Source organism: Oryctolagus cuniculus, chromosome 8 (genome assembly GCF_964237555.1).
Source record: "Oryctolagus cuniculus chromosome 8, mOryCun1.1, whole genome shotgun sequence".
NCBI classification, from domain to species: Eukaryota; Metazoa; Chordata; class Mammalia; order Lagomorpha; family Leporidae; genus Oryctolagus; species Oryctolagus cuniculus.
The window spans coordinates 55,062,262-55,086,320 of record NC_091439.1 but is presented as its reverse complement, the minus strand read 5'-3'; the positions used below and the strand labels follow the sequence as shown (position 1 = coordinate 55,086,320).

General features: G+C 42.8%; 1 protein-coding gene and 1 long non-coding RNA gene across 5 annotated transcripts in view; one reads left to right on the top strand and one right to left on the bottom strand.

The window, feature by feature from the left end:
* Nucleotides 1-3,224: 3,224 nt before the first annotated feature.
* On the bottom strand, nucleotides 3,225-11,279 carry LOC138843514 (uncharacterized). Its single transcript, XR_011378309.1, has 2 exons — nucleotides 11,050-11,279; nucleotides 3,225-6,901 (listed from the first exon to the last, which is right to left on the bottom strand). It is a non-coding gene; the product is annotated as an uncharacterized lncRNA (long non-coding RNA).
* Nucleotides 9,706-24,059, top strand: part of EGF (epidermal growth factor) — a 97,372-nt gene continuing 83,018 nt past the window's right edge. For 3 of the 4 annotated variants that reach the window (XM_070047751.1, XM_070047749.1, XM_017347349.3), the window contains exon 1: nucleotides 9,766-10,318. Coding sequence is in view for 2 of the 4 variants with exons in the window: in XM_070047749.1 (XP_069903850.1) it covers nucleotides 10,195-10,318 (124 nt within the window). In the remaining 2 variants the exon portion in view is untranslated. Of the gene's footprint in view, nucleotides 10,319-24,059 lie in introns of all 4 variants that reach the window. The other variant, XM_070047750.1, reaches the window with a different exon arrangement.

Here is a 24,059-nt window from a genome sequence, read left to right as displayed (position 1 = left end):
CAGCTTCAATAGGCATCCCTTAATATAATCATATCCAGACACTTATATATTGATAGAAACACTTAAGTTTTCTTTCTTCTTATTTATAATGCCATTAATAATTATGCTAATTTGAACAATATGTGGGTGGAGAGAATATTATCTGTTGATGTCATTTTGGGGTTTTGGGGGGAACTGGTTCTGAAAAAACTGAGAATTACCGAATCAGACAATAGAGGGAAGGAGAGTGCTATCATGGACAGCAGACTTGAGGGCATGACTTTTAGGTTAGACAAAAACTAATCACAATGCTCTTCACCTGAGGATGAATGGCCAGTTTGGTAAGTCTCCTTTAAGATTACAACTTTAGGGGGGAGAATGGTAGAGACACCTGCTATACTAGCATGCCTATGTACCATATTGGAGTGCTTGAGCTGGTTTCCTGGCCTGGCTCCCGATTCCAGCTTCCTGCTTATGCACACCCTGGGAGTCAGCAGTGATGACTCAAATAGTTGGGTCCCTGCCACTCACATGGGAGACCTGGACTGGGTTCTTGGATCCTGGCTTCAGCCCCGGCACATCCCTGGGTGTTATGGGCAATTGGGAAGTAAACTAGTAGATGGGAGCTCCCTTTGTCTCTGCATCTCAGATTTGTTTTTAAGTAACAAATCTAGGGGCCAGTGTGTGGTGTAACAGGTTAAGCCACCACCTGCAATGCTGGCATCCCATATGGGCAGAAGTACAAGCCCCAGCTGCTCCACTTCTGATACAACTCCCTGTGAGTGCACCTGGGAAAGCAGCGGAGGATGGCCCAAGTTCCTGGACCTCTGCACCCCTGTGGGAGTCCCAGATGGAACTCTTAGTTCCTGGCTTCAGACTGGCCCAGACCCGTCATTGCGGCCATTTGGGGAGTAAACTTGCAGATGAAATTGCCCTCTCTCTCTCTTTCTCTGTATGTAATTCTACTTTTCAAGTAAACTAAAATAAATCTTTTTTAAAAATCTAAAATTATAACTTTATGCAACAAAGATAAAGTTAAAAAGGAGAAAACCCACAGTCCGATTACCTATTTAAATTAACTATTTCTATTTTGGAGGGCTTTTTCTTTTTATAAAATAAAAAATACTGTAATCATAGGGTAGATAGCATTTCATATTTTTTCTATTAATACTGTGGTGAATGCTGCCATTTTAAGGCCTATATCATGTTCTTCTAACAATTTTTAAGCATTTCTGTAACTGTAAATGAAAACGGTTTCTAATTTTTGCTACCATGAATAATAATACAATGTATTTTTGTATGATTACAACTTCTTCTTTTAGTGGAGAGATTGTTCCTTCAGGGAAAAATTGTCAGGAGTGAGATTACAGGGTCACTGCCTGTGAGTATTTTTATGACTCTGAATGGGTTGCCAAATTACTTACTGAAAGGGTAGTACCAATTGCAAGTTAGCTTTTAAAGGTCAGACTTCTTTTGATATAAGATCAAGATATGTGTTATATTAAATGAACTACTTGACTGGTGAGAAACAGAGTATGTCACTTCTTAATAGAATAAGAATATAATCTAGGAATTGTGCCAAAGTTTGTCATGCTAGGAATGTGCCAGGCCTGTTCACTTTGGTCAGGATTTTAAAGTATATTTCCTCTTCTCAATGTGACCTTTTGGATAAACCACGGCCCGACCCTCAGGTATGATCTTTTTTTTTTTTTTTTTTTTTTTACAGGCAGAGTTAGTGAGAGAGAGAGAGACAGAGAAAAAGGTCTTCCTTCCGTTGGTTTACCCCCCAAATGGTTGCTACGGCCGGCGCGTTAAGCCAATCCAAAGCCAGGAGCCAGGTACTTCCTCCTGGTCTCCCATGTGGGTGCAGGGCCCAAACACTTGGGCCATCCTCCACTGCCCTCCCGGGGCATAGCAGAGAGCCGCGGCGCTGGCCGTATGATCACCCTAATGCTTCCTTTTGCCACAGAGTGCATGAGAAGGGCTGGGGCTATAGTTCTCTCCCCCCCCCCCCGTGTGTGTGTGTGTGTGTGTGTGTGTGTGTAGGCTCCCATTTTATTTAATAGTATCCTGCATTGGAAGAGTTTAGGAATGAAGAAGATTAAAACTTATTCCCAGAAGCAACCCTAGAAGCAATGAAATTTTTCTCTTAATAAACAAAGCAGTCAGAATCTGATATATAGTTTTAAAAACACTGTACACAGGAGGTTTCATCCGCACAATGCCAGGGTTGTATTATTCTGTTATTGTTGGTTTAACAGATATATTTCATGAAAGGGCTACAATGATTACCTGAATGCAGCCAGGGAAACTGGAGCCACAGGCGGCCTAAAAGAGGATGGATCCTTTCCAAGACACAGATTTAAATTACGTGAGCAATCACAGGACCTGAGATCTGGTGTTTTAAAAATTGTCCCCGGATGTCTTCTAGATGCAGCAAAAGTAGTTAAATCCCTTTCTGCCTTCTCTCTGAAATATACTTGAAGTCTTTGTGTAGAATTTGGAATAACACCATTTATTGGTTATTCCACAAGCAAGACATTCACTCTGATTCATTCTTGAGGCTGCTTTCATGTATTTTCATTTGATTTCCCTGTTTTACGTACTGACATAAATTTCCTTGAAGATCAGGGTACCCAGTCTCTTTTTCTTACCATCTCCAGGCACATCTTCACGGATCACTGAAGAAGACCGCTTCATTTCTTAGGCAGTGTAGATTATGGCTTTCACCAGCAGCCAGAGCAATCGTGCAGGTGGGATTTCGGGTGTGGGGGACACACTGGAGTTGGCAGACGCTGGAAGAAAGGATGAGAAGCCCATGCTTCCTGCTGGTGGCCTGGTCTCCGGCGCATGCGTGGGAGATGAGTGCTCCTCTTGGCATCCGCAGGGAAGGAAGAGGAGTCCTGCAAAGTGGGGCTTGGGCAGATGCTCTAGAGAGAGATGTGGGCTTTTGCGCCATTTCAATCACCTAACATGGTGAGACTTTGGACGAGATCAATGCTTACTTTCCAAAAGGGCAGATAGAAGTTTTCCTGACTTAGTCTTCCTGGTGATGGACCCTGAATGATGGTAAACAATGGTGGCTGACCTTTGAAAAAAATGAATGAGACTTTTCATCCTTTTATGTGTTATCCTACCTATGGTGCTGTAGGGGAAATATCAGATCTTGTACTCACTAAACAAACTCCAGACATAATGACAGATTTGGCAAGGCAGGAAAAGACAAATCCCACATGAACATTTAATTTTATTGACATAAAGGACCAGCAGAACATTGGAAAATAAAATTGCTAGAAATATTTCATTTATAAAAATATAAAATAATTTTAATAAAAGGTATGTAAAGCTCAACACTGAGCATCCTAAGACATTGATGAAAAAGTTCAAGAAGGTCTAAATAAGTGGAAGAATGTACTATGTTCATAGACTGGGAGGCTTAATGAAGTTAGAATGTCAGTTCTTTCCAAATTGGGCTACATATTTAGTGACATTGAAAATCACAATTAACATCACAACAGAACTTTTTTCCTGTGGTAGAAACTTCCAAGTTAATTCTAAGATTTATATAGAAATGCAAAGAATAACAACTATCCAAAGAAAAAACCCTGAAAAAGAAAACAAAGTTGGAAGATGTTCCCTAACATATTTTAAGACATTATAAAGTAACAGTAATCAAGATAATGTGCTTTTGGCACAAGGACAGAAAAACAACCATAGCATAAAGTCTAGAAACAGACCCCACAGACAGAGGGTTGAATAAATGTCTCACATAATATAATATATAATAATAAACATGAAAATGTGGTCAATGCTGTAGTCACTGAGGAAAGACAAATTAAAATTGCAACGTGATATTATATCACTCATACAAAAGACTAAATGTGAGTGAAGATTTGGAATGACTGGAACTCACATACATTGCTGGTCAGAGTATAAAATGGAACAGCCACTTTGAAGAAATGTTTGGCTGTTTCTTATGAAGTTAACCATACACCTACCCTCTGAACCAGAAATTAGGTATTAACTGAAAGGGAATGAAAACATTCATTGAGCCAAACCTGGAATCAATCCAAAGGTTCAACAACACAAGAATGGATAAACAAATTGTGTTATATTCATACATGGTATTACCTAACAGAAATGAAACAAGAATGAAGCACTGATACACATAATCTAGGTAAGTCAGAAAAACACAATGTTAAACAAAAAAAGCTAACCATAAAATCAAATATACCGTGTAATTTTAGTAATATGAGGGTCAAGAATAGACAAAATTAAACCTTTGATGACAGAAATAAGAACAATGGTTGTTTATGGGTGGAGTTCACTAAAAGGAGTACAAGGGAAATTTTAACAATAAAGGAAATGTTTTGTATCTTGGTTGAGTATGTAGATAATATTTGCCAGGACTCATCAGATCATACATATAAGATTGAAGATCTGTTCACTTTGTGTAAACTCCACGTGAATAAAAATTTAAAAGTCGATACCTCTCAATTGAAAACAACTTCATTTAATTAATTTCGTTTCTCTAGTCTAGAATTTGGAATTTTAAAAATACAGCATTCAAATATTTTCTCTCTACCCCCTATTTTCTGCTTCTTTCCAGTCTTGAGTAGCAAACCATGATTATTTTCACCAAAGTAATTTCTGCCTCTGGAAATAGAGGAAGGGAAAAAATGTAGTGATTCAGTTTATAAATGTAAGAGCAAAAAAGAGCTACAAGCAATAGTTTTCATTTTCATTTGATTCCAACAGTAGTATTTAATTATATGCAGTTCATGATACCTCTAGTACACTTGTTGGGACTTCAAATGCTTTATACATCATGATAATGTAATTCATATAGATGGAACAAAATGGAAAGTCATTGGGGGAAATTGTATTGTGAATGATAGAAAAGCTCAAGTTATGGGCTGGCACTGTGGTGTAGCAGGTAAAGCCACCACCTGTAGTGCCAGCATCCCATATGGGCACTGGTTCAAGTCCAAGCTGCTCCACTTCCGATCCAGCTCTCTACTACGGCCTGGGAAAGCAGTAGAAGATGGCCCAGGTGCTTGGGCCCCTGCACCCATGTGGGAGACCCAGGAGAAGCTCCTGTATCCTGGCTTCAGATGGGCCCAGCTCCGGTCATTGTGGCCATTTGGGGAGTGAACCAGCAGATAGGAGATTCTCTCTGACTCTCTGTCTCTCTCTCTTTCTCTCCTTTTCTCTGCCTCTGCCTCTCTCTCTCTCTCTCTAACTCTGCCTTTCAAATAAATAAATAAATATATATTTAAAAAAAGCAAAGAAATGCTCAAGTTATATCCCTAAACCTTTTCATTTTTAGAAGTCAAAGTACCTGGGATAATGATAAAGGGGGCAGCTTGAGATTATGTAAACAAATGCAATGCAATTCAACGTGAGCACTTTATTCTTTAGATTTAAGTTGTGGTACTTCTGCCTAGGATTATGATTATGTATCATGGGCTATTATATCTTTCCTTTTTGTATATTCAGCTTGGGGAGGCTTGTTTGTTCCTCTTGGTATGTGGAAATTTCCTTGATGGTTGGGGTGGACTTACTTGTTAAGTGAAATAATGGCTGGATTCTGCTTGTGTAAGGATTTTTAAATATGTGATGTCATTAGGTAGGGACATGGCATTATTTAATTTGTGTCATTTTACTTGTCTAATGACTCTCATTTGAAAAAAACTTACCTTTTAAAAGTTTTTACATTGACAGAAAACTGAACAGAGAGCACACAGAATTTTTGTGTACCCCTTTACCCACCCCACCTGCAGTTCTCCTCATTGTTAATATCTTGCATTAGTTGCATTTGTTGCAACTGATGAGACAATATCGATGTAGTATCATTAACTAAAGTCATAGTTGACATTAGGATTCCCTGTTGTCCTGTACATTTATGAGTTTTGATAAATGCATATGGACGTATGTTCATCATTACACACAGAGTAGTCTCACGGCCCTAAAAATCCCTTGAGCTCCAATTATACATTCATCTTCTCTATCAATTGTGGACACCATCTTTTTACTGCTGCCATAGTTTTGCCTTTTCCAGAACATGACGTGATTGGATTTATATAGTGTGTAGCTTTTGGAATTAGGTTCTTTCACTGAGCAATATGCCTTTATGGTTCCTCCACGTCTTTTCATTTATCACTGAGTGACATCTCGTTGAATGGATGTACTACAGTTTGTTTATCCGTTCATCATTGAAGAACATCTTGGTTGTGTCCAAATTTTTGCAATTATGAATAAAGCTGCTATAAACACTCCTAGCAGGTCTTTTTATGTGGACCTAACTTTTCAATTTGTTCAGGTAAATATTAAATTACCCTTTTTAAAATAAAAATTTATATATGTTATTCATATTTTGAAAATGGTATTTTGCATTTTATGGTTAATGCCTGTGCTTCTTCCAATTCCTTTTCTTTAATATCATTTCAGTTTTGCCATACATAAATCACACAGAATAATAGATGCACATCAACCACTTTCTTTCTGAAAAAGGAGAAAATTGTTTCAATTCTTGGAGTTTCCCTGATATACTGAAACTTGTTGGTAGGGCTGGTCCTGAAATAGCTTTCGTACTGTTTCTTCAGGGGGGTGTTAACTCAAATAATCAAAACATACTGCATCATGCTACTTGTTTCTGCAATCACATCCACTGTGTAGAATGAATTTTGTTCTTCACTTTGATGATGCCCCTATCTATTCATTCCAATCAGAGACTCTGCCTAAGGAGAAGAGATGACTTCAGAGTTCCTATCCTCCATAAACTATGTGTGCTCTTGGACAAGTTACTCAGATTTTCTAATCTTCAGTGTCCTTGTTTGTGCAATGGGCCTGATAATGTCCAGCTTGCAAGGTGACGTTGAGGATTTGAGATGATGTGAGTAACCCATCTGCCTCCTATCGCCTGCCACAGAGGGAACAATCTGTTAATGGTGTGGGAGAGATGATGAGTACTAAGTATTACCGTTTAGTACAGCACATATGTAAACTCTAGAGAATTAGGTAGTTTGTGTTTTGATGAGGCCATTTTACTGGAAAAGAATAATGACTAACACACTGATGTGTCTCTCAGAAGCCTCCTTTCTCTTAGGCACTGCTGTCTTCTCACACTTAAAAGCATTCAGTTTTCTCCTTGCTATCCATGTCTAACTCCTACTTTTCTTGCCTGTAGGATTTCTGCCCTTCCAGCTTTGTCCCCTTAGCAGCTAAGGATCTAATAAACAAGCAGTTGTTTTCTTTGTCCATTCCTATTTCACACTCTCTCATCAGCAGAACTTTTCTCCTTTTCCATGCCCATCTGAGGCTTCCTAATAATTCCACATAGCATCAATGTGTGCTTCAGTCCACGGAGTTCTTTGCAGCTCCCTCTTCTTATCCTGACACCTACAGAACATTAGGCGACTGGCCATTTATTGGCTTATAGTCACATAACCTGTTGTTGTTCATCAACCTCAGCAAGCTGTTGAAGCTATAGATTATGGCTTCTATTCCTTGACCTCCATTCACATCACATATAGCTGCATGATTCATCGACATATTAGTACATTTGGACTCAATCGCAGATATGAAACATACTTGGCAGCCTTAACCCAAACAGATACAATGGACTCCTGGTTAACTTTAAAATAAAGAGCATATTCATTTGCCCTGGAAATGTTGAATCTTACCTAGAAGCAAGAATATGGACTTACTAAATATCCCTTTCTAATTGGACAACTCTGTCCTTTGATTTTGCTGAATGGGCAATGTCAGATTGTGGAGTAGCTGGGATTGATATTCATCATCAGGCACCAGTGCTGGCATCCACTGTACCCCTATGGACTCCATTATCTCCTAAGAGGCTTATATATAACCTTAATAGCAACACTAGCCCAAGTGACATGTAGTTAGAACAATTTTCTTAATTTTTATTTATTTATTTTTTGAAAGGCAGGCAGGGAGAGAGAGCGAGCGAGCAAGCGAGCAAGCATGCGAGAGCAAGTACTTCCACTTACTGATTTACTCCCCAAACACTCACAACAACTGGGGCTGATCTGGGGCCAAAACCAGGAGCCGGTAACTCAGCTCTGTTCTCTCATGTGAGTAGTAGGGACTCGACTACTTGAGTCATTATCTGCTGTCTCTCAGAGCACACGTTAGCAGGAACTGGAATCAGGAGCAAAGCCAGGACTTAAACCCAATCATTCAGAAATGGGATGTGGGCAGCCCAAGCAGGGTCTTAACCACTAGGCCAAATGCCTGCTCTGAAAGTGAATATTTCTACAATCAGAAATAATGTAAGAGATTCCAAATCCAAGTAGAATGTAGTTACGTAGACTATTTCATATTTGTGCTCATAATATTCTCTCTACTCTTTCCACAAACACAGCGTGACTGTCCTCTAAGCTACTTCTGTTGCTGTTGTCTGTGACAGAGACAATGTGTTTGCTGAAGGGGAAGCTTATTAACAAGGGAACTTGAACAGTCAGTACAGGTGATTTGTAGGATGTTCGTTCTGAATCCTGAGTCTGAGTGAGTCCAGAAAGCCATGGAATATTCCATATAAACCCACATGACTTCTGGGTGCTCTTCCCACCCCGAGGTCTGTTTCTCCTATAAGGGGTTAGAACTGCTGGCAGAGGCTGGCTGAGATCGGAGAAATCCTAGCCTCAACTGTTTTGGACAAGTGTCCGAGTCTCCGAGGAATATTCTGGACACAAGTGGATGCAAATAAAATGCTTGGGGTGCTCTGTCCTCCATCACAGGTGTTCACTGCTGTGACTGTTGTTCTTGTGACCCTTGCTTTATCGCCGTTTTGATTCCCGTTTGGAACACTACCTTGGGGCATCTTAAAGGAACATCTGTTTCCCAGGATGGAGTAATTTGGCAGAAATTGCCCTTGTTCATCAGATCTGGCATAGATAGATGGTTTGCCTAAACTGGCTATTTCTGGGCCCTGGGCACTCTCCTGAAGGAGTAATTGCTGTCGCTTCAGGTACAGAGTGTTGAGGTGGCAACTAAAGGATGGGTCAAGTTTTGTTTCCTACCACTGAGATCTGAAAAGAGCCCATAGTACCTGCAAAGGAAGAGCCTGGCCCTGTGCTGGGTCTCCAGTGCTTCCCAGCGTTTGCACTATTGGGTGAGTTTTTCCAATGCGCTCTGTGATAACATCCACTCCTTTCCCTGCACTCCTGGCCCCCACATGCTGTTTTATTCTGTTCATGCTGAAAGAAAAGGTGTCAGTGTGCGCTCTATCTCTGCATTTGGCTGCAGGGATTTCCCTTTGATTTGGAAAGAATAATTGCAGATTCCGCTATAAAATATCCAGGAGACAGAGGAGAGAGAAAGTAAGCTCCAGGAATGTGTGCTGGTGTTGACATTTTGTTCATTTTGCCTATAATGAGCTGAGGGTGAATTATCTTTAGTGTTGCTCATGTGAATGATCAGTTACTATAAATCTGAATTACCATGAGTATTGCTTGCCATTGATTTATACTGCATTGGCTTAGTTTGGTCTCTATCCTTCAAGATAATCAAGCATAACCAATATGCAGCAGGTCTCTCCGAGGCGCCATTAGTTCCTGCACAGCCCCTAATCGCTCCTCCTCTGGTCTGCCTGAATATTTATGGTGAGTAGTAGCCAGTTATCTCTGGCAGCTGGCCCTGATTTCCTGCAGCACAGAGTTGCCCACATTCCCGTTTCAAAGCCAGGCTCACTTAAGTGTCACTAAAGGAGAGGGGGCGGAGCCACGGAGCCTTAAAAGAGAAAGGGGAGTCATCCACTCTTTTAAAAAAGAACTGCGCTTGGGCTTGGGAGGAATCCCATCTACATATTTCTGTCTTCAGTCTCACCCAAGGGTCGTGGTTGGAACTTTCCGTCAATTCTTTCTAAGCCTTTGCCTCGTCCTGCCTGTCACAGTCAAGGCTGCCCAAGGCCTCCAGAGTGTGGCTGTTCAACTGGGTGAGATTTGTCAGACGGGTGTCAGATGTTTCTTCCTCGCTCCTAAGAGCAACTCAGATAGATAAAGAAAGCGTCCCTGGAGTGTCCCTTCAGGCCGCCTTGAGCTGGAGGAAGACAGCAAGGAAACAGCAGAGTGAAAGATGCCCCAGGCTGAGGGCCCACCTGCGGGGACACCGCGGGGGTCCCACTGACCCACTGTGCTCCGGCTCTCCCGCACTCAGGTTGTTTTCTGTTGAAAGCTCCACCTCGCTGAGATTATGCTGCTCTTACTTATTCTGTTGCCAGTAGTTTTTAAATTCAGCTGTGTGAGTCTCGCAGCGCTGCAGCCCGGGAGCTGTCCTGAAGGCCGCCCGGAGGGACATGGGCACTCTCCTTGCCTGGGTAAGTCACCCAATGAGCGGAGCCTCGTGCGCCCCCGGAAACTGCCCTGAGACCTGCTCATTACTTCTGTATTCTGGGCCTTTGTTCTCCCGAGTCATCTCTGGGGGTGTATATTTGCTTACTTTGTATTTTCTGATGCCTGCTTTATTTCCTTACTGGCTGTTGAGAGCTCATCTGCTACCAACTACAAAAGTTCACGGCTTTCAAGCTGTGCTTCCGTGTGTGAGTAAAGAGACCTCATCTCAAATCAGCTGGACGTAGCTTTACACAGAAACCCCGGTGTTGATTCTGGCGTGAAGAGTCACTAACATTTGGTGATCAGTTTTGTATTGGAAACTGAAGAGACACAGGGATTTTTGGATTTTGAAAACTTTCTACTTAAGCTCTAAGGGAAAAAAAAATCCTTCCTTCTGATAACTGTGGGTAAGAGCTCAGAGGGTGCTGAAAGTCAGTGGGGAATGGGGAGGGAATTGTGAACAAAGGTGATTCTGTCCTTGTGGAAATTAACCCCCCCGTTTCCAGCTCAGCAGCCTCCTTCGCTTTCTCCTCTCTGGCCCCTGACACAGCTCCGACACAGCTCCGGCTTTTTAGCAACAGGTGCCCTGTAACTTTGAGAACAGCTAAGAAACAGCAACGGACGAATTAACCCCTCTCACAGTAAATGAATTTTTAACCCAGAGGAAATGAAGATTTTAATGACTACAAATTATAATCTTGCCCACGTATCTTACCTAAAAAAAGATCCTCTTTCACTGTTGATTCATTTCTTTCATCCTGGGAGGGTCTCCAGACTGCTTTCCAAACAAGAAGCTATTTCCACCTCCTGAGCTGCCCTGGCATTTCTGTCTAGTCATCTTGTCCTTCTGAGATGAAGTCTGACTTCCAAAAGGAGGTAGATTAAAGGATACACAGTACAGTGTCTGGGAGAGAAACCTCTAGAAGCTAACAAGACACTAAGAGTAAAGAGAGCTGAGCTGAGCCCAGCTGCAGGAGCTGGGCTGCTGACCTGGCTCTCCATTAAGGAAGTTACCAATGAGGAAATCAGGTGCTCTCTCTCCCAGTCTCAGGACTGACAAACTGCCTGGCGACAAACCAGGCAGAACTTTTTGTAACAGGTGCACAGAATCCCAGGGTATTTGAAGGGCAGACTGCATGCTAATTATCTTTATGTCCCCAGCACCTAGTGAACTTTCCCACTTTTGTCGTATGTATTCAGTGGGTTCTTTTTTTAACTTTTATTTAATAAATATAAATTTCCAAAGTACAGCTTTTGGATTACAGCAGCTCCTTCCCCCCCCCCCCCAATAACTTCCCTCCCACTCGCAAACCTCGCATCTCCTGCTCCCTCTCCCATTCCATTCACATCAAGAGTCATTTTCAATTATCTTTATATACAGAAGATCAAGTTAGTATATATTAAGTAAGATTTCAACAGTTTCTTGATGAATGATTGGGGTCTTTCCCCTGACTTGCTAATCACAGAGTCCTGGAGATGAGCAACACAAGACAAAAAGGACTCTATGAACCTCTCACTCAGCTGTAGGAGACAGATGTAAAAACTTCCCCACAGTTACATCACGTGGACTGGAACCTTCTCGGGTGGGAGAATTTCCCTAGAGTAGTTGGCAAATCACCTAGGTCAGACATTGCCAACTGCCTAGCTTGTGAGGAGTAGGGTAGGAGCCAATGAGGCAGCCAGTGGCGAGGGAAGAAGAACCTAGATTTTTGAAGCAGAGCCCAGGGAAGGGAAGAAATGACAGAACTGAAATTGTCTAACTCTAGGGTCTGATTCCTGCTAGCCAGCAAGCCTATGCCTTGTATTTCTTGCCACCCTGCTGGTGGGTCAGAAATGCCTTTGCAGAGAAGAGTTGTACCAAATAAACATGAAGCCAGGGTGGAGAGGATTTGTGTCATAGAGTGGAGGGGACTCCGGTTTTAGAAGCAAACCAACATCATTTCAAATCCATGTTACCGACTTAATAGTTGAGTGACTTTAGAATATTGCAGGGAGGGACTGGCATTGTGACCTCGAGAGTCAAGTGCCACCTGCACTCTCAGCATCCCATATGGGCACCAGTGTTCTTGTCCTGGCTGCTCTACTTCCAATCCAGCTCTCGCTGCTAAAGCACCTGGGAAAAGCAGCAGAGAATGGCCCAAGTGCTTGGGCCCCTGCCACCCATGTGGGAGGCCTGGAGGAATGTTGCTGTCATCTGGGGTCTTGGGGTGTGGACCAGCAGTTGGAAGATGTCTCTCTCTCTGTCTCTCTGTGTAACTCTGACTTTCTAATAAATAATAAATAAATCTTAAAAAAATATCATTGGGAAATAATAGCCTACTGTCAGCCTACTGGGGATCACCTGAAATAATCCGCGAGAGGTACCTTACACAGTGACTAGCAGAGTAGGTGGAGTAAATGTTCTCTTGGGCTAAGGTCTTGGCTAAACCTCTTGGATCAATGGAGTGCTTGGATGCCCACTTTCTGACTGCCACTTTTTCTGGCTTAAATCCCCTTCTTCATCCTCCATGTCTCCTATTAGCTGTTAACGGCCTGGGTCACATCCTGCTACTCCTGGCATTTCAGAGGATGGTGTTTCTCCTCTCTAAATAAATATGGTGCCATCATCTGTCTTTCCCTCATTGAAATTCTACCTGTCTTATATCTTGCCCTTGGTGTTGAGACAGACCACTTCTGCAACCAGTCTGAATCGCAAGAACACTGCTTCATGGTCTGACAAGATTTTGGTATACTCAAGTGACTGCTAGCCAGGTAGATCAAATGGTAGCAACACAGGAAGGTTTTGTTTCCGTTCTCCTCCCCCACCCCCTTTAAAGAAATTGAATGAGTATTCTGTTAGTTTCTATTTGAGCTACAGATGAAGAGATCAGTAAAGAAAACCTCTGGCAAGTGGGTTCTGAACTTGGAAGCCTATTTGCCCTTGAGGACAAATATCAGCTGTAAGAGGAACTGTTCCTGCTTTCACGTCTGTCCTTGCATTATTTATATGAACTTTCTTGGTAAATATAGGGTGGAGGAAGAAGTTGAGCCTCAGAGAGCTGGCTGCATGAGAGATCCTGGGGTGGCTTGAAGGTTGCCAACTGGGTAGATCACTTTAGCAGTGAACAGTGAAATCTCTGATTTCGGCTCCAGCTAAGGCTTGGTCAGCTTCCCAGTCATGTGGAAACCAGAGTAATTCTTAGATCAGAATCTTGTTTGTGCAGCCAGAGTTATGCAAAGGTGTTTAAAAATTTAACTACAGAAAAATTGCTGAAATAGCCTCTTTGTACCAAAATGAAACCATTCCTCAAATAGCCAATGGTTTTTGATGTTTGGAGGGGGGTAGAATTTAGTGGTTAAGATAACAAATTTTGTAGACAGGCTATCAGCCTGAGTTCAAATCTCAGTCCTGCTGCTTGTGTCTGTGTGTCTGATTTTTCTTATTGTAAAATAACTATACCCTCCTAGAACTGTTGTCAGTATTGGGCTGATAGATTCCATTCCAATGCCCGCTGTGCGTCGGGATAAGCAACGTCAAGATCAGCACCCCTGTCAGTGGAGAGCTTACTCTTTTCTGGGGTGGAACCCGGTCTCTATTTTTTTATTTTATTGCTCTTTTGGTGATTCTAACCTGTACTTTGGGTTTTGAACAACTAAGTTCATATATATAAAGTGCACAAAACAGAGCCTATAATGTAATAAGCATTCAGCAAGACTTAACCCCTATTAATACTTTTATTATTGTTGCAATTATCTTTATTGGTGCTTAAGGTAATATAATTTTCTAAATGTGGCTTGGTTTTTCTTATAATCCTTGATTTTTTTAATACATGGAAAGCTGTCATGTTGAGAAACCCAGAGTTTATGACATTAAAAATTTTACTCAAAATACTTTCAACATAAATAACTTGTATTTCTGTAACCAGAAGAGTTGTTTATTAAGAAAAAAATCAAGTTGATTTGAGTGAGTACCCTTGAGGAACTGCAGCTCTGCCATTGGTCTTGCCATTACACCAACTGAGCACAGCCTCCATGCACTGTCAATGAATTCTGGTTATTAAAGTTTTTACTGGTAACAATAGAAAAAATGAGCTACTTGAAAGTAAGTGATTTTTAAAATTTTTTGCATATCTCCCCTCCCATTGAAGAACCAATTTCTCTTTTATTTTGATAATTCATTTATTTTTAAACCTTGAATCATCAATTTTATTTTTGAAAGGCAGAAAGAGAGAGATTTAGAGAGAGATCTTCCATCCACTGGGTTGCTCCCAAAACACCTGCAACAGCCGTGAATGGGAAGGACTGAAGTCAGGGACCTGGAATTCAATCCAAGTCTTGCACATGGGTGTCAGGGATCCAAGTACTTAAGCCATCACCTTCTGCTTCCCAGGATGTTTAGTGGGCAGAAAGCTTGAATTGTCAGTGGAAAAGCTGGGCCTCTATCCCTGGCTCTCTGATACAAGATGTGGTATCTTAACCCTTGTGCCAAGCACTCATTCTTCTCTAAGGTTTTTAAAGTTATTAAAGGCATGTAAAGGAATGGTAAATTAATTACTTTAATCAGCTTACATTTTGGGGCTACTTGGAATTGTCTAAAAATTTGACATTGAATGTATAAGTTGGAGGGCGAGAATCATTTGCTTGTGCTCAGCATAGAGAAAGTCATTGACTGATCCCCTCCAAAGTAGGTGTCCCCCTCCTTTATCTACAAGATTGTTTTGGGTGGGTTTGGTGATGAGGCTAAGGGTCCCTTCTGATCCATCCACTGAATTATTGATCCCTTCTGTGTCTCATTTTCCTCATGCACACTCTTTCCCATCCTCTACCACCACGCTGGCCACCACCGTTTCTCTTACGTTGTGCAAGAACCTGTGTCATGAAGCATGAAGCATAGACGTTAGGAGAAGTCTTGCAAACAAAGGCCTGCTTGCATCCTGGACCAGCACTTGACACAATGAAAACAAAGCACTTTTCATTCCTGTTACTTTTTTTTTTCTTTGAAGTCTTTTGGTTTCTCTTCCTTTAAAAAATTTCATTAAAATACAGTATATGTACCAAGAATTGCACATAAGTAAACAGATTAATGACTTTTTTGTCACCTGATCAGACTCCTAAACAATACCCAAATTAAGAGCAAAGCATTACTAGCATCCCAAGAGTCCTCTCTATTCCCGCCTCTCATTTCTTTTTTGGAACAAGTGAAGTAAGAGCATATTGACATTTATATAATATGATTCAATGAAGCAACTTTTATAACTATATACCAAATGACCGGAAATCCACACAATTTTTATTCTCTCTCTATTAATTGCCACAAACAAAAGAAAATGTGATATTTTTTTCTTTTTGAGTCTGACTTATTTCACCTAGCATAATAATCTCCAGTTGCATACATTTTGTTGCAGATGTTGGGATCTCATTCATTTTATGGCTGAGTAATATTCTCTCATATATGTATACCACATTTTCTTTATCCAGTCATCACAATGGATATTAGGTTGATTCTACATCTTAGCAACTGTGACTTGAGTTACTATATACGTGGGAGTGCAGGTAACTCTTTCTTGTGCTGATTTCATTTCCCTTGGGTATAGTTCCAGGAGTGGGATAGCTGGGTCATATAGATGATCTACTTCTAGTTTTCTGAGGATCATTCCTGTTCTTAAAAGTTGCACAGCCTTTGCTGTCTGTGGGAGAGTTTACCAGGCGTCTCCTGTGCCTGGACAGGAGTCTGCTGCCACTTGAGCAGGGCCCACTGTCTCCTGGGATGTGCTGACCCACACCTGAGTCTCTTCTGAGTCTCCTCAGGCCTCTTCAGATAATCTACCTCCTCATGCAAATCACTTTAGATTTTTTTCTTTCTAATTGTGTTTTAAGATCATTTACTGAAGTAGTTTTAAACTTGTTATAAACCAAAAAATTAAAGATTTAGTAACTAGCCTCAATAGCTAGACATGACTGGATTGGAAAGCTTTTTCAGAATATCCATGTCAGTTTTTGGATGTACTTCTTTCAGGGAATTCCTAAAACTTTTAAGAAATTTCCAAATTCTATAAAGCAGTTTAGTGTTGAGTTATTATTATGTGAGTCACCCTGGAGCTGGGGAATAAAATTGAAGTATTGTTTCATTGCAGTTTCTAATGTTAGAATTAGAACTGATTTTAAGGAAGAATGAGGAAGAGCACCAATAACTGCAAAAACTATGACTGTTGGGATGCAGTTGTCCCTATTGCCTATTTACTTCTTTTCCTTAAGATTTATCTATTCATCTGAAAGGCAGATGCACACACACACACACACACACACTCAGAGAGAGAGAGAGAGAGAGAGAGAGAGAGAGAGAGAGAGAGATCTTTCATCTGCTGGTCCACTCCCTAATGGCTGTAATGAATGGAGCTAGCCAATCCAAAGCCAGGAGCCAGGAGCTCCTCCAGGTCCCCCATGTGGGTACAGGGTCCAAGCACTTGGACCATCCTCCACTGCTTTCCCTGGCATACCAGCACTGAGCAGGATTAGAAATGGAGCAGCCAGGACTTGAATTGGTGCCCATAGGGGATGCCGGCACTGCAGGTAGAGGCTTAACCTTCCACACCACAGAACAAGCCCCTGCCTACTTACTTCTTGCCTATGGCTCAGCATTTTCATCCAGAGCGCTAATACTACTCACTAGGAAGGATAACCAGGCTCTCAGGAGAACTAAGAATACTGCTCCAGTTTGTAGAGAATCTTTGTTAACCCCAGGGTAGCTTTGCACACCAGTGTTCCAGTCCCTTCCCAGCTGTCGTGTCTACTGGGCCCATGCAAGGAAGATGACTGGGAGTCAAGCTTGAAAGAATGAGTAACATATTTTGCCAAGTGCAGAAGAAGAAGAGAAATACATTAAACAGGCAGGACTTCTGCACTTCTTAAATGCTCTTGCTATATCTGAAAATTAATTTCTCTTTTGTTTTATGTACCCAACCTCACTAACCTCCCAGGAAGAGTGTAGATTAAAGCATGAATATATGTTTTTCTCTAGGAGTTGTTTTATTCCTTCATGCCATATTTCAAAGCATTTCTTTCAACCCTGGGAATTAACAAACACAAAGAAACTTCACTTGATTTAGCCAAATCCAAGATAGGAATCCAAGACTCCCTTTACCTGTTCACCATCTTTCTAAGCCTGGCGTTTGAATTGGTATGTGCATCTCTTTTCACTTCCGACATTGATTTTCTGATTCTCCCAAACTTTCCCAAACATGCTAATTCTCTCAGCATCTGGATTTCTCAAGTATTCCTGGGATACTTAGGATGCTGGAATTTGTGTGAGTGTGAAGGCATCTGTGACCCAACTGTCTACTGTGATGGTAGTTCATGATAGGCATTGATTTATTTGCAAAGCCCCTCCCCAGTGCTAGGAAAGAAAAGGCCTTTCACAGGAAAGCACTGCCTCCCCCTGCCATTCAGAACAGGCTATCCGTGGATTTCATTGAGGAGGTGCTTCTTTCTGTGGGTAGAAGGTTGCTAGGATACAGTCACAGCAGCATCATGGCAGCTGCATTGACCTTTGGCACATGGTATGCCAGTTGAGAAATGGTGCTTTATGTCATTTACTTAAACATGTTTCTGTTTAAAAAACCAAAAACTTGAAGAAGATTCTTTCTTTTTCCATGGTCTCCATTCCTGTGTGAATAGCTCAAGGTAGAAGATGATCACCCTCAACCTTGTCATAATGTGTCATGGATAGCAACTCTTTCACTGTGGATCCTTCCTGTATGAGGTTTAAACTTATCACACAGGCAGAAGCTGACAAGGATCTTCTCGTGTTTTCTCCCTCCCTCCCAAGCACACACTTATTAACTATGGGGTTTTCAACCCAAAGGAATTTAGCATCTCCTTGATGGGCAGGGAAATTGCAAAGATTACTGTAACTAATGTTAATTTATTCCATATAGGGAAATATTTATCTCTTAAATTTCAGCAATATTGTTTAGAATTTTAAATGCTCTAAGCACATGAAAAAATGTATTATATTTTGGAAGTCAAATTTGAATCATGGCAAAGATTTCATGTAAGAGGAAAAAAAATTAGTCTGCGAAAGAAAAATTTCCACCTAGGGCCGGCGCCGCGGCTCACTAGGCTAATCCTCCGCCTAGCGGCGCCGGCACACCGGGTTCTAGTCCCGGTCGGGGCGCCGGATTCTGTCCCGGTTGCCCCTCTTCCAGGCCAGCCCTCTGCTGTGGCCAGGGAGTGCAGTGGAGGATGGCCCAGGTGCTTGGGCCCTGCACCCCATGGGAGACCAGGAAAAGCACCTGGCTCCTGGCTCCTGCCATCGGATCAGCGCGGTGCGCTGGCCGCAGCGCGCCGGCCGCGGCGGCCATTGGAGGGTAAACCAACGGCAAAGGAAGACCTTTCTCTCTGTCTCTCTCTCTCACTGTCCACTCTGCCTGTCAAAAAAAAAAAAAAAAGAAAAATTTCCACCTAGAGGATGGCCCAAGTGCTTGGGCCCTGCACCCACATGGGAGAACAAGAGGAAGCACCTGGCTCCTGGCTTCGGATCAGCACAGCGCCAGCCATGGCGGCCATTTAGGGAGTGAACCAACAGAGGGAAGACCTTTCTCTCTGTCTCTCTCTCTCACTGTCTATAGCTCTACCTGTCAAATAAATTAAAAAAAAAAAAAAAAAGAAGAAGAATTTCTACCTGGAATCTCAATGTATTTAAAGAGTGCCACACCATGTCCACTAGAGGACAATAAGTGATTGCCTTTTTTTTGGGGGGGGGGGATTTTTTTATTTGACAGGTAGTTACAGACAGTGTGAGAGAGAGGCAGAAAGAAAGGTCTTCCTTCCATTGGTTCACCCCCCCAAATGGCCGCCACGGCTGGAGCTACGCCGATCTGAAGTCAGGAGCCAGGTGCTTCCTCCTGGTCTCCCATGCAAGTGCAGGGGCCCAAGCACTTGGGCCATCCTCCACTGCCTTCCTGGACCACAGCAGAGAGCTAGACTGGAAGAGGAGCAACCGGGACTAGAACCCAGCGCCTGTATGGGATGCTGGCACTGCAGGCGGAGGATTAACCAAGTGAGCCATGGTGCCAGCCCCAGTGATTGTCTTTTAATATTGATATATTATTCCCTGAGACAGAAAGATAAACAGGAACACACTACATGGATATTCTCTTTAAAATAAGCCATGTTGATGCATTTGAAATTACCAGGTTTTATTGCTTCTAAGGGACAGGATGAAATACTGTTTTTGAGAAAAGGATCCATTTTAAGTTATTTGTTTACTTATTTGAAAAGAGGAGACAGAGAGGGAGAGAGGGAGAGAGAGAGAAGGAGAAAGAGAATCTTCCATTCATTGGTTCACTTTCCAAATGGCTGCAATAGTTAGTGCTGGGCCAGGCTGAAGCTGGGAGCCAGAAGCTTCATCTGAGTCTCCCATGTGGGTGAACACTTGGGCCATCTCCTGCTGTTTTCTCCAAACCATTAGCAGGGAGCTGGCTTGGAATCATTGCTCATGTAGGATGCTGGCATTGCAGGCAGCAGCTTAACCCATTATACCACAATGCTGGCCCCTCAGTGAGTAACATTTATACAGGAACTTATCAACAGTTTGGGCCTCTTTACAAAAATATTAGTAATAAGGAAATAATTAAATTTCATAATGTAGGCAGGGTAGGAATTGAGTTGATGTTACATTAGAGATGTAAAGCTAAAAAAAAAAAAAACTTAAAGGAAAACATGGAAGAAATCTTTGTGTCCAGGGTTTAAGTGAAGAGATCTTTATTTTTTTTTTTTTTAGATTTATTTATTTATTTGAACGTCAGAGTTACGCAGAGAGAGGAGAGGCAGAGAAAGAGAGAGAGGTCTTCCATCCATTGGTTTACTCCCCAATTGACCACAACGGCTGGAGCTGCGCTGATCTGAAGCCAGGAGCCAGGAGCTTCTTCCAGGTCTCCCACGTGGGTGCAGGGCCCCAAGGACTTGGGCCATCTTCTACTGTTTTCCCTGGCCATTGCAGAGAGCTGGATTGGAAGAGGAGCAGCCAGGTCATGAACCGGCACCCATATGGGATGCCAGCACTTCAGGCCAGGGCGTTAACCCACTGTGCCAAAGCACAAGTCCTGTGAAGGCATCTTACAAATTACACCAAAAGCACCATCAATAAAAGAAAAGATAGGGGGTGGGCATTTGACCTAATGTATTCCACCTTGGAGTGCCTGGGTTCAAGTCCCAACTCTGGCTCCAGCCTCCTGCCAGTGCAGACCTGGGAAGCAGCGGTAATGACTCAACTAATCAGGTTCCTGTCATCCATGTGGGAGGTCTGGATTGAGTTCCCAGTTCCAAGCATTTAGGGAATGAACTAGCAGATGGGAGATCTCTCTTTCTCTCTGTCTCTCTGCCTCTCAAATAAAAAAGAAAAAAGGTGATAAACTGAACTTTATCCAAACTGAAATCTCTGACTCTGCCAAAGATAGTGACAAGAGGATCAAAAAGAAACTCATGCTGGAAAACACTTTGGTGATCATACAGCTGACAAAAGATGAACATCCAACATTAATTTATAAATTGCTTTCAAATGCAACAATAAAGAAAACAGGTAACCAAATTTAAAAATGAGCAAAGGTGGGGCTGGCATTGTGGCGTAGTAAGTAAATCTTCTGCCTGCAAAGCTTGCATCCCGTACAGGCAGCGGTTCATGTCCTGGCTGCTGCACTTCCAGTCATGCTCCCTGCTGCTACACCTGGGAAAAGCAACGGAAGATGGCTCAAGTGCTTGGGCCTCTGCTACCCACGTGGGAGACCCAGATGAAGCTCCTGGCTGCTGGCTTCTGACTTAGGTCTGGCCCAGCCCTGACGATTGTAGCCATCTGGGGAGTGAACCAGCAGATTGGGGATCCCTCTCCCTCTGTCTCTGTAACCCTGACTTTCAAATAAATAAATAAATAAATAAATATTATCTTTAAAAAAAAAGAGCAAAGGGCTTAAATAGACATTATATCAAAAAGGATGTAGGGATGGTAAATATGTCAATGAAAAGATGTTCAACATCGTCAACCACTGTAGGCTGCGTGTGGCCCCCAAATACATCTGTCTCAACTGCTAGAATCTATGCACGTCACCTTATAGGCAAAAGGGACTTTGCAGGTATGATTTTTTTTTTTTTTTTTTTGACAGGCAGAGTCGACAGTGAGAGAGAGAGAGAGAGAAAGGTCTTCCTTTGCCGTTGGTTCACCCTCCAATGGCCGCCGCTGCAGCCGGCGCACCGCGCTGATCCGATGGCAGGAGCCAGGATCCAGGTGCTTTTCCTGGTCTCCCATGGGGTGCAGGGCCCAAGCATCTGGGCCATCCTCCACTGCACTCCCTGGCCATAGCAGAGAGCTGGCCTGGAAGAGGGGCAACCGGGACAGAATCCGGCGCCCCAACCGGGACTAGAACCCGGTGTGCCGGCGCCGCAAGGTGGAGGATTAGCCTATTGAGCCACGGCGCCGGCCGCAGGTATGATTTTTTTTTGACAGGCAGAGTTAGACAGAGAGAGAGACAGAGAGACAGAGAGAAAGGTCTTCCTTCCATTGCTTCACCCCCTAAATGGACTGTACGCACTTGGGCCATCCTCCACTGCCTTCCTGGGCCACAGCAGAGAGCTGGACTGGAAGAGGAGCAACCGGGACAGAACCGGCGCCCCAACTGGGACTAGAACCCAGAATGCAGTGCCGCAGGCAGAGGATTAGCCTAGTGAGCCGAGGCACCGGCCCTGAAGGTATGATCTTGAGATGGGACAATTACCCTTGGACCTCATAAGAAGGAAGCGATACTGTCAAAGGAGAAGGAAGGAGTTGGTTGTAGAGAGATTGAAGCTTTGAACATGGAGAAAGGCACCCAGGGCCAAAGAACACGAAGAAAGCATCAGATAGGGAATGCAGTATAATATGGAATTAGATTTAAAATGATCAAGGTGATGTTATTGTAGAAATTTATTTAAATGGACCTACTTGATATTGAGTTCCTGGAACATGGGTGTGGAGAACCCAGCCCTATGGTAAACTTCTCTAGAACAGTATTTCCTGGAGTGGCTGCCTTGACACAACTGAAATACATTATGCTTCTTTTTTTTTTTTTAACATTCACTTTCTTTCCTTTTTTTTTTTTTTTTGATTTATTTATTTATTAGAAAGGCAGAGTTACAAAGAGGCAGAGTTACAGGGAGGCAGAGGCAGAGAGAGGGAGGGGGGGAGGGAGAGAGAGAGAGAGAGAGAGAGAGGTCTTCTATCCGCTGGTTCACTTCCCAAATGGCCGTAAAGTCTGGAGCTGGGCCAATCCTAAGCCAGGAGCCAGGAGCTTCTTCCAGGTCTCCCATGCGGGTGTAGGGGCCCAAGGATTTGGGCTGTCTTGCATTGTTTTCCCAGGCCATAGCAGAGAGCTGGATTGGAAGTGGAGCAGCCAGGACTCAAACCAGTGCCCATATGGGATGCCCTGACTGTAGGCGGTGGCTTTACCGGTAAGCTACGCCACAGCACTGGTCCCTACAATATACTTTTGCATTCTGTGGGATAAGTAGCTGAGCTTGGTTTTTAAAAGCTGAAATCTGTGCTGAAAAAGACCTAGGTTGTTTATTGGCCTTGTGACTTGAGGCACATGCACAGTTCTAAACTGCAGTTTCTTCTGTAAAATGGAAATAATAATTTACTTCCAAGTATTATCCAATTAAATAAAATAATGCATTTCATGTGCTGCCTCAGAGATACCAGATAATAAATTTGCTATTATTATTCTGATGACATTCTTCACCCACCTTCTTGGAGCATTGAAACACCTGACTCTGGGAAGTTCTGTTAACTTTGCAGACCCTTCTAGCCTCCATTCACGACTCGGAAGCTGGAAATAAACCTTTTCAATTGAAAGTGAATGATTTTGGCGGTGGGCTAAGGGCTGTTTTCTGCTCTGGATAACACATTTCTACCACTACTCAAGGTCTAAGAAGGCAACTTATCATTTGCATTTTTCTGGAAGCAAAATGGTGCCTCAGAGTGTTCTTTCCAGAACTCAGACTCAAATTCAAATCCACTGACCTCTCTCTCTGCGTGCGTGCACTGTTTCTCAGTCACCTGACCTCTCTCTTTCACCTGCCCTGAATTTTGACTTTAATGAATAAGTTGAGAGGACAGCATTTGTGCCTTTTTAAGTCACATGGCTGAAAAAAGGAGACGAGGTGATCTTTCAGAAGGAAATGAAACTTGGTGCACTTTGTACAACCCAAGCTGTTATGCAAGCCAGTCCGCAGGGAGTGGTCCTCAAGGCCCCCTAGCCAAGATCCAGCAGCGTGAGGCTTTCCTACAGGGGCCCATCATCCTACGGGGCCATACTCTTCTCTTGGTGTCATGGAATCTTGAAGGTCCAGGAACTCCCTTTTTACCCTTCTTTGTCCTGTGAGTGTTTGGTTTGTCTACAGATTTAGGACGAGAAATCTGTGGTAGGGTGAGGGCAGGTGGCAGTGTTGGCCAAAGAGTGCCTTGTCAAGCTGGCTCTCACATATGTGTATTCACCAGTTCCCATGAACCCTTGCTCCTGAGGCATACAGAGACAGTCAGTTTCTCCTCTCACTTACCTGTTCAGGGTCCTCTCATAGACTCATGGGGATGAAGAGTTGCAGGTAGGGAAATGTTATGTGTCTGCACCACCTACCCCATCAATCCAGACCTGCTGTTTGTAACTGATCTTCAGTTCCATGGAGACCTCCGTTCTTTGTAGTCACTAATAAAAGCTCCAA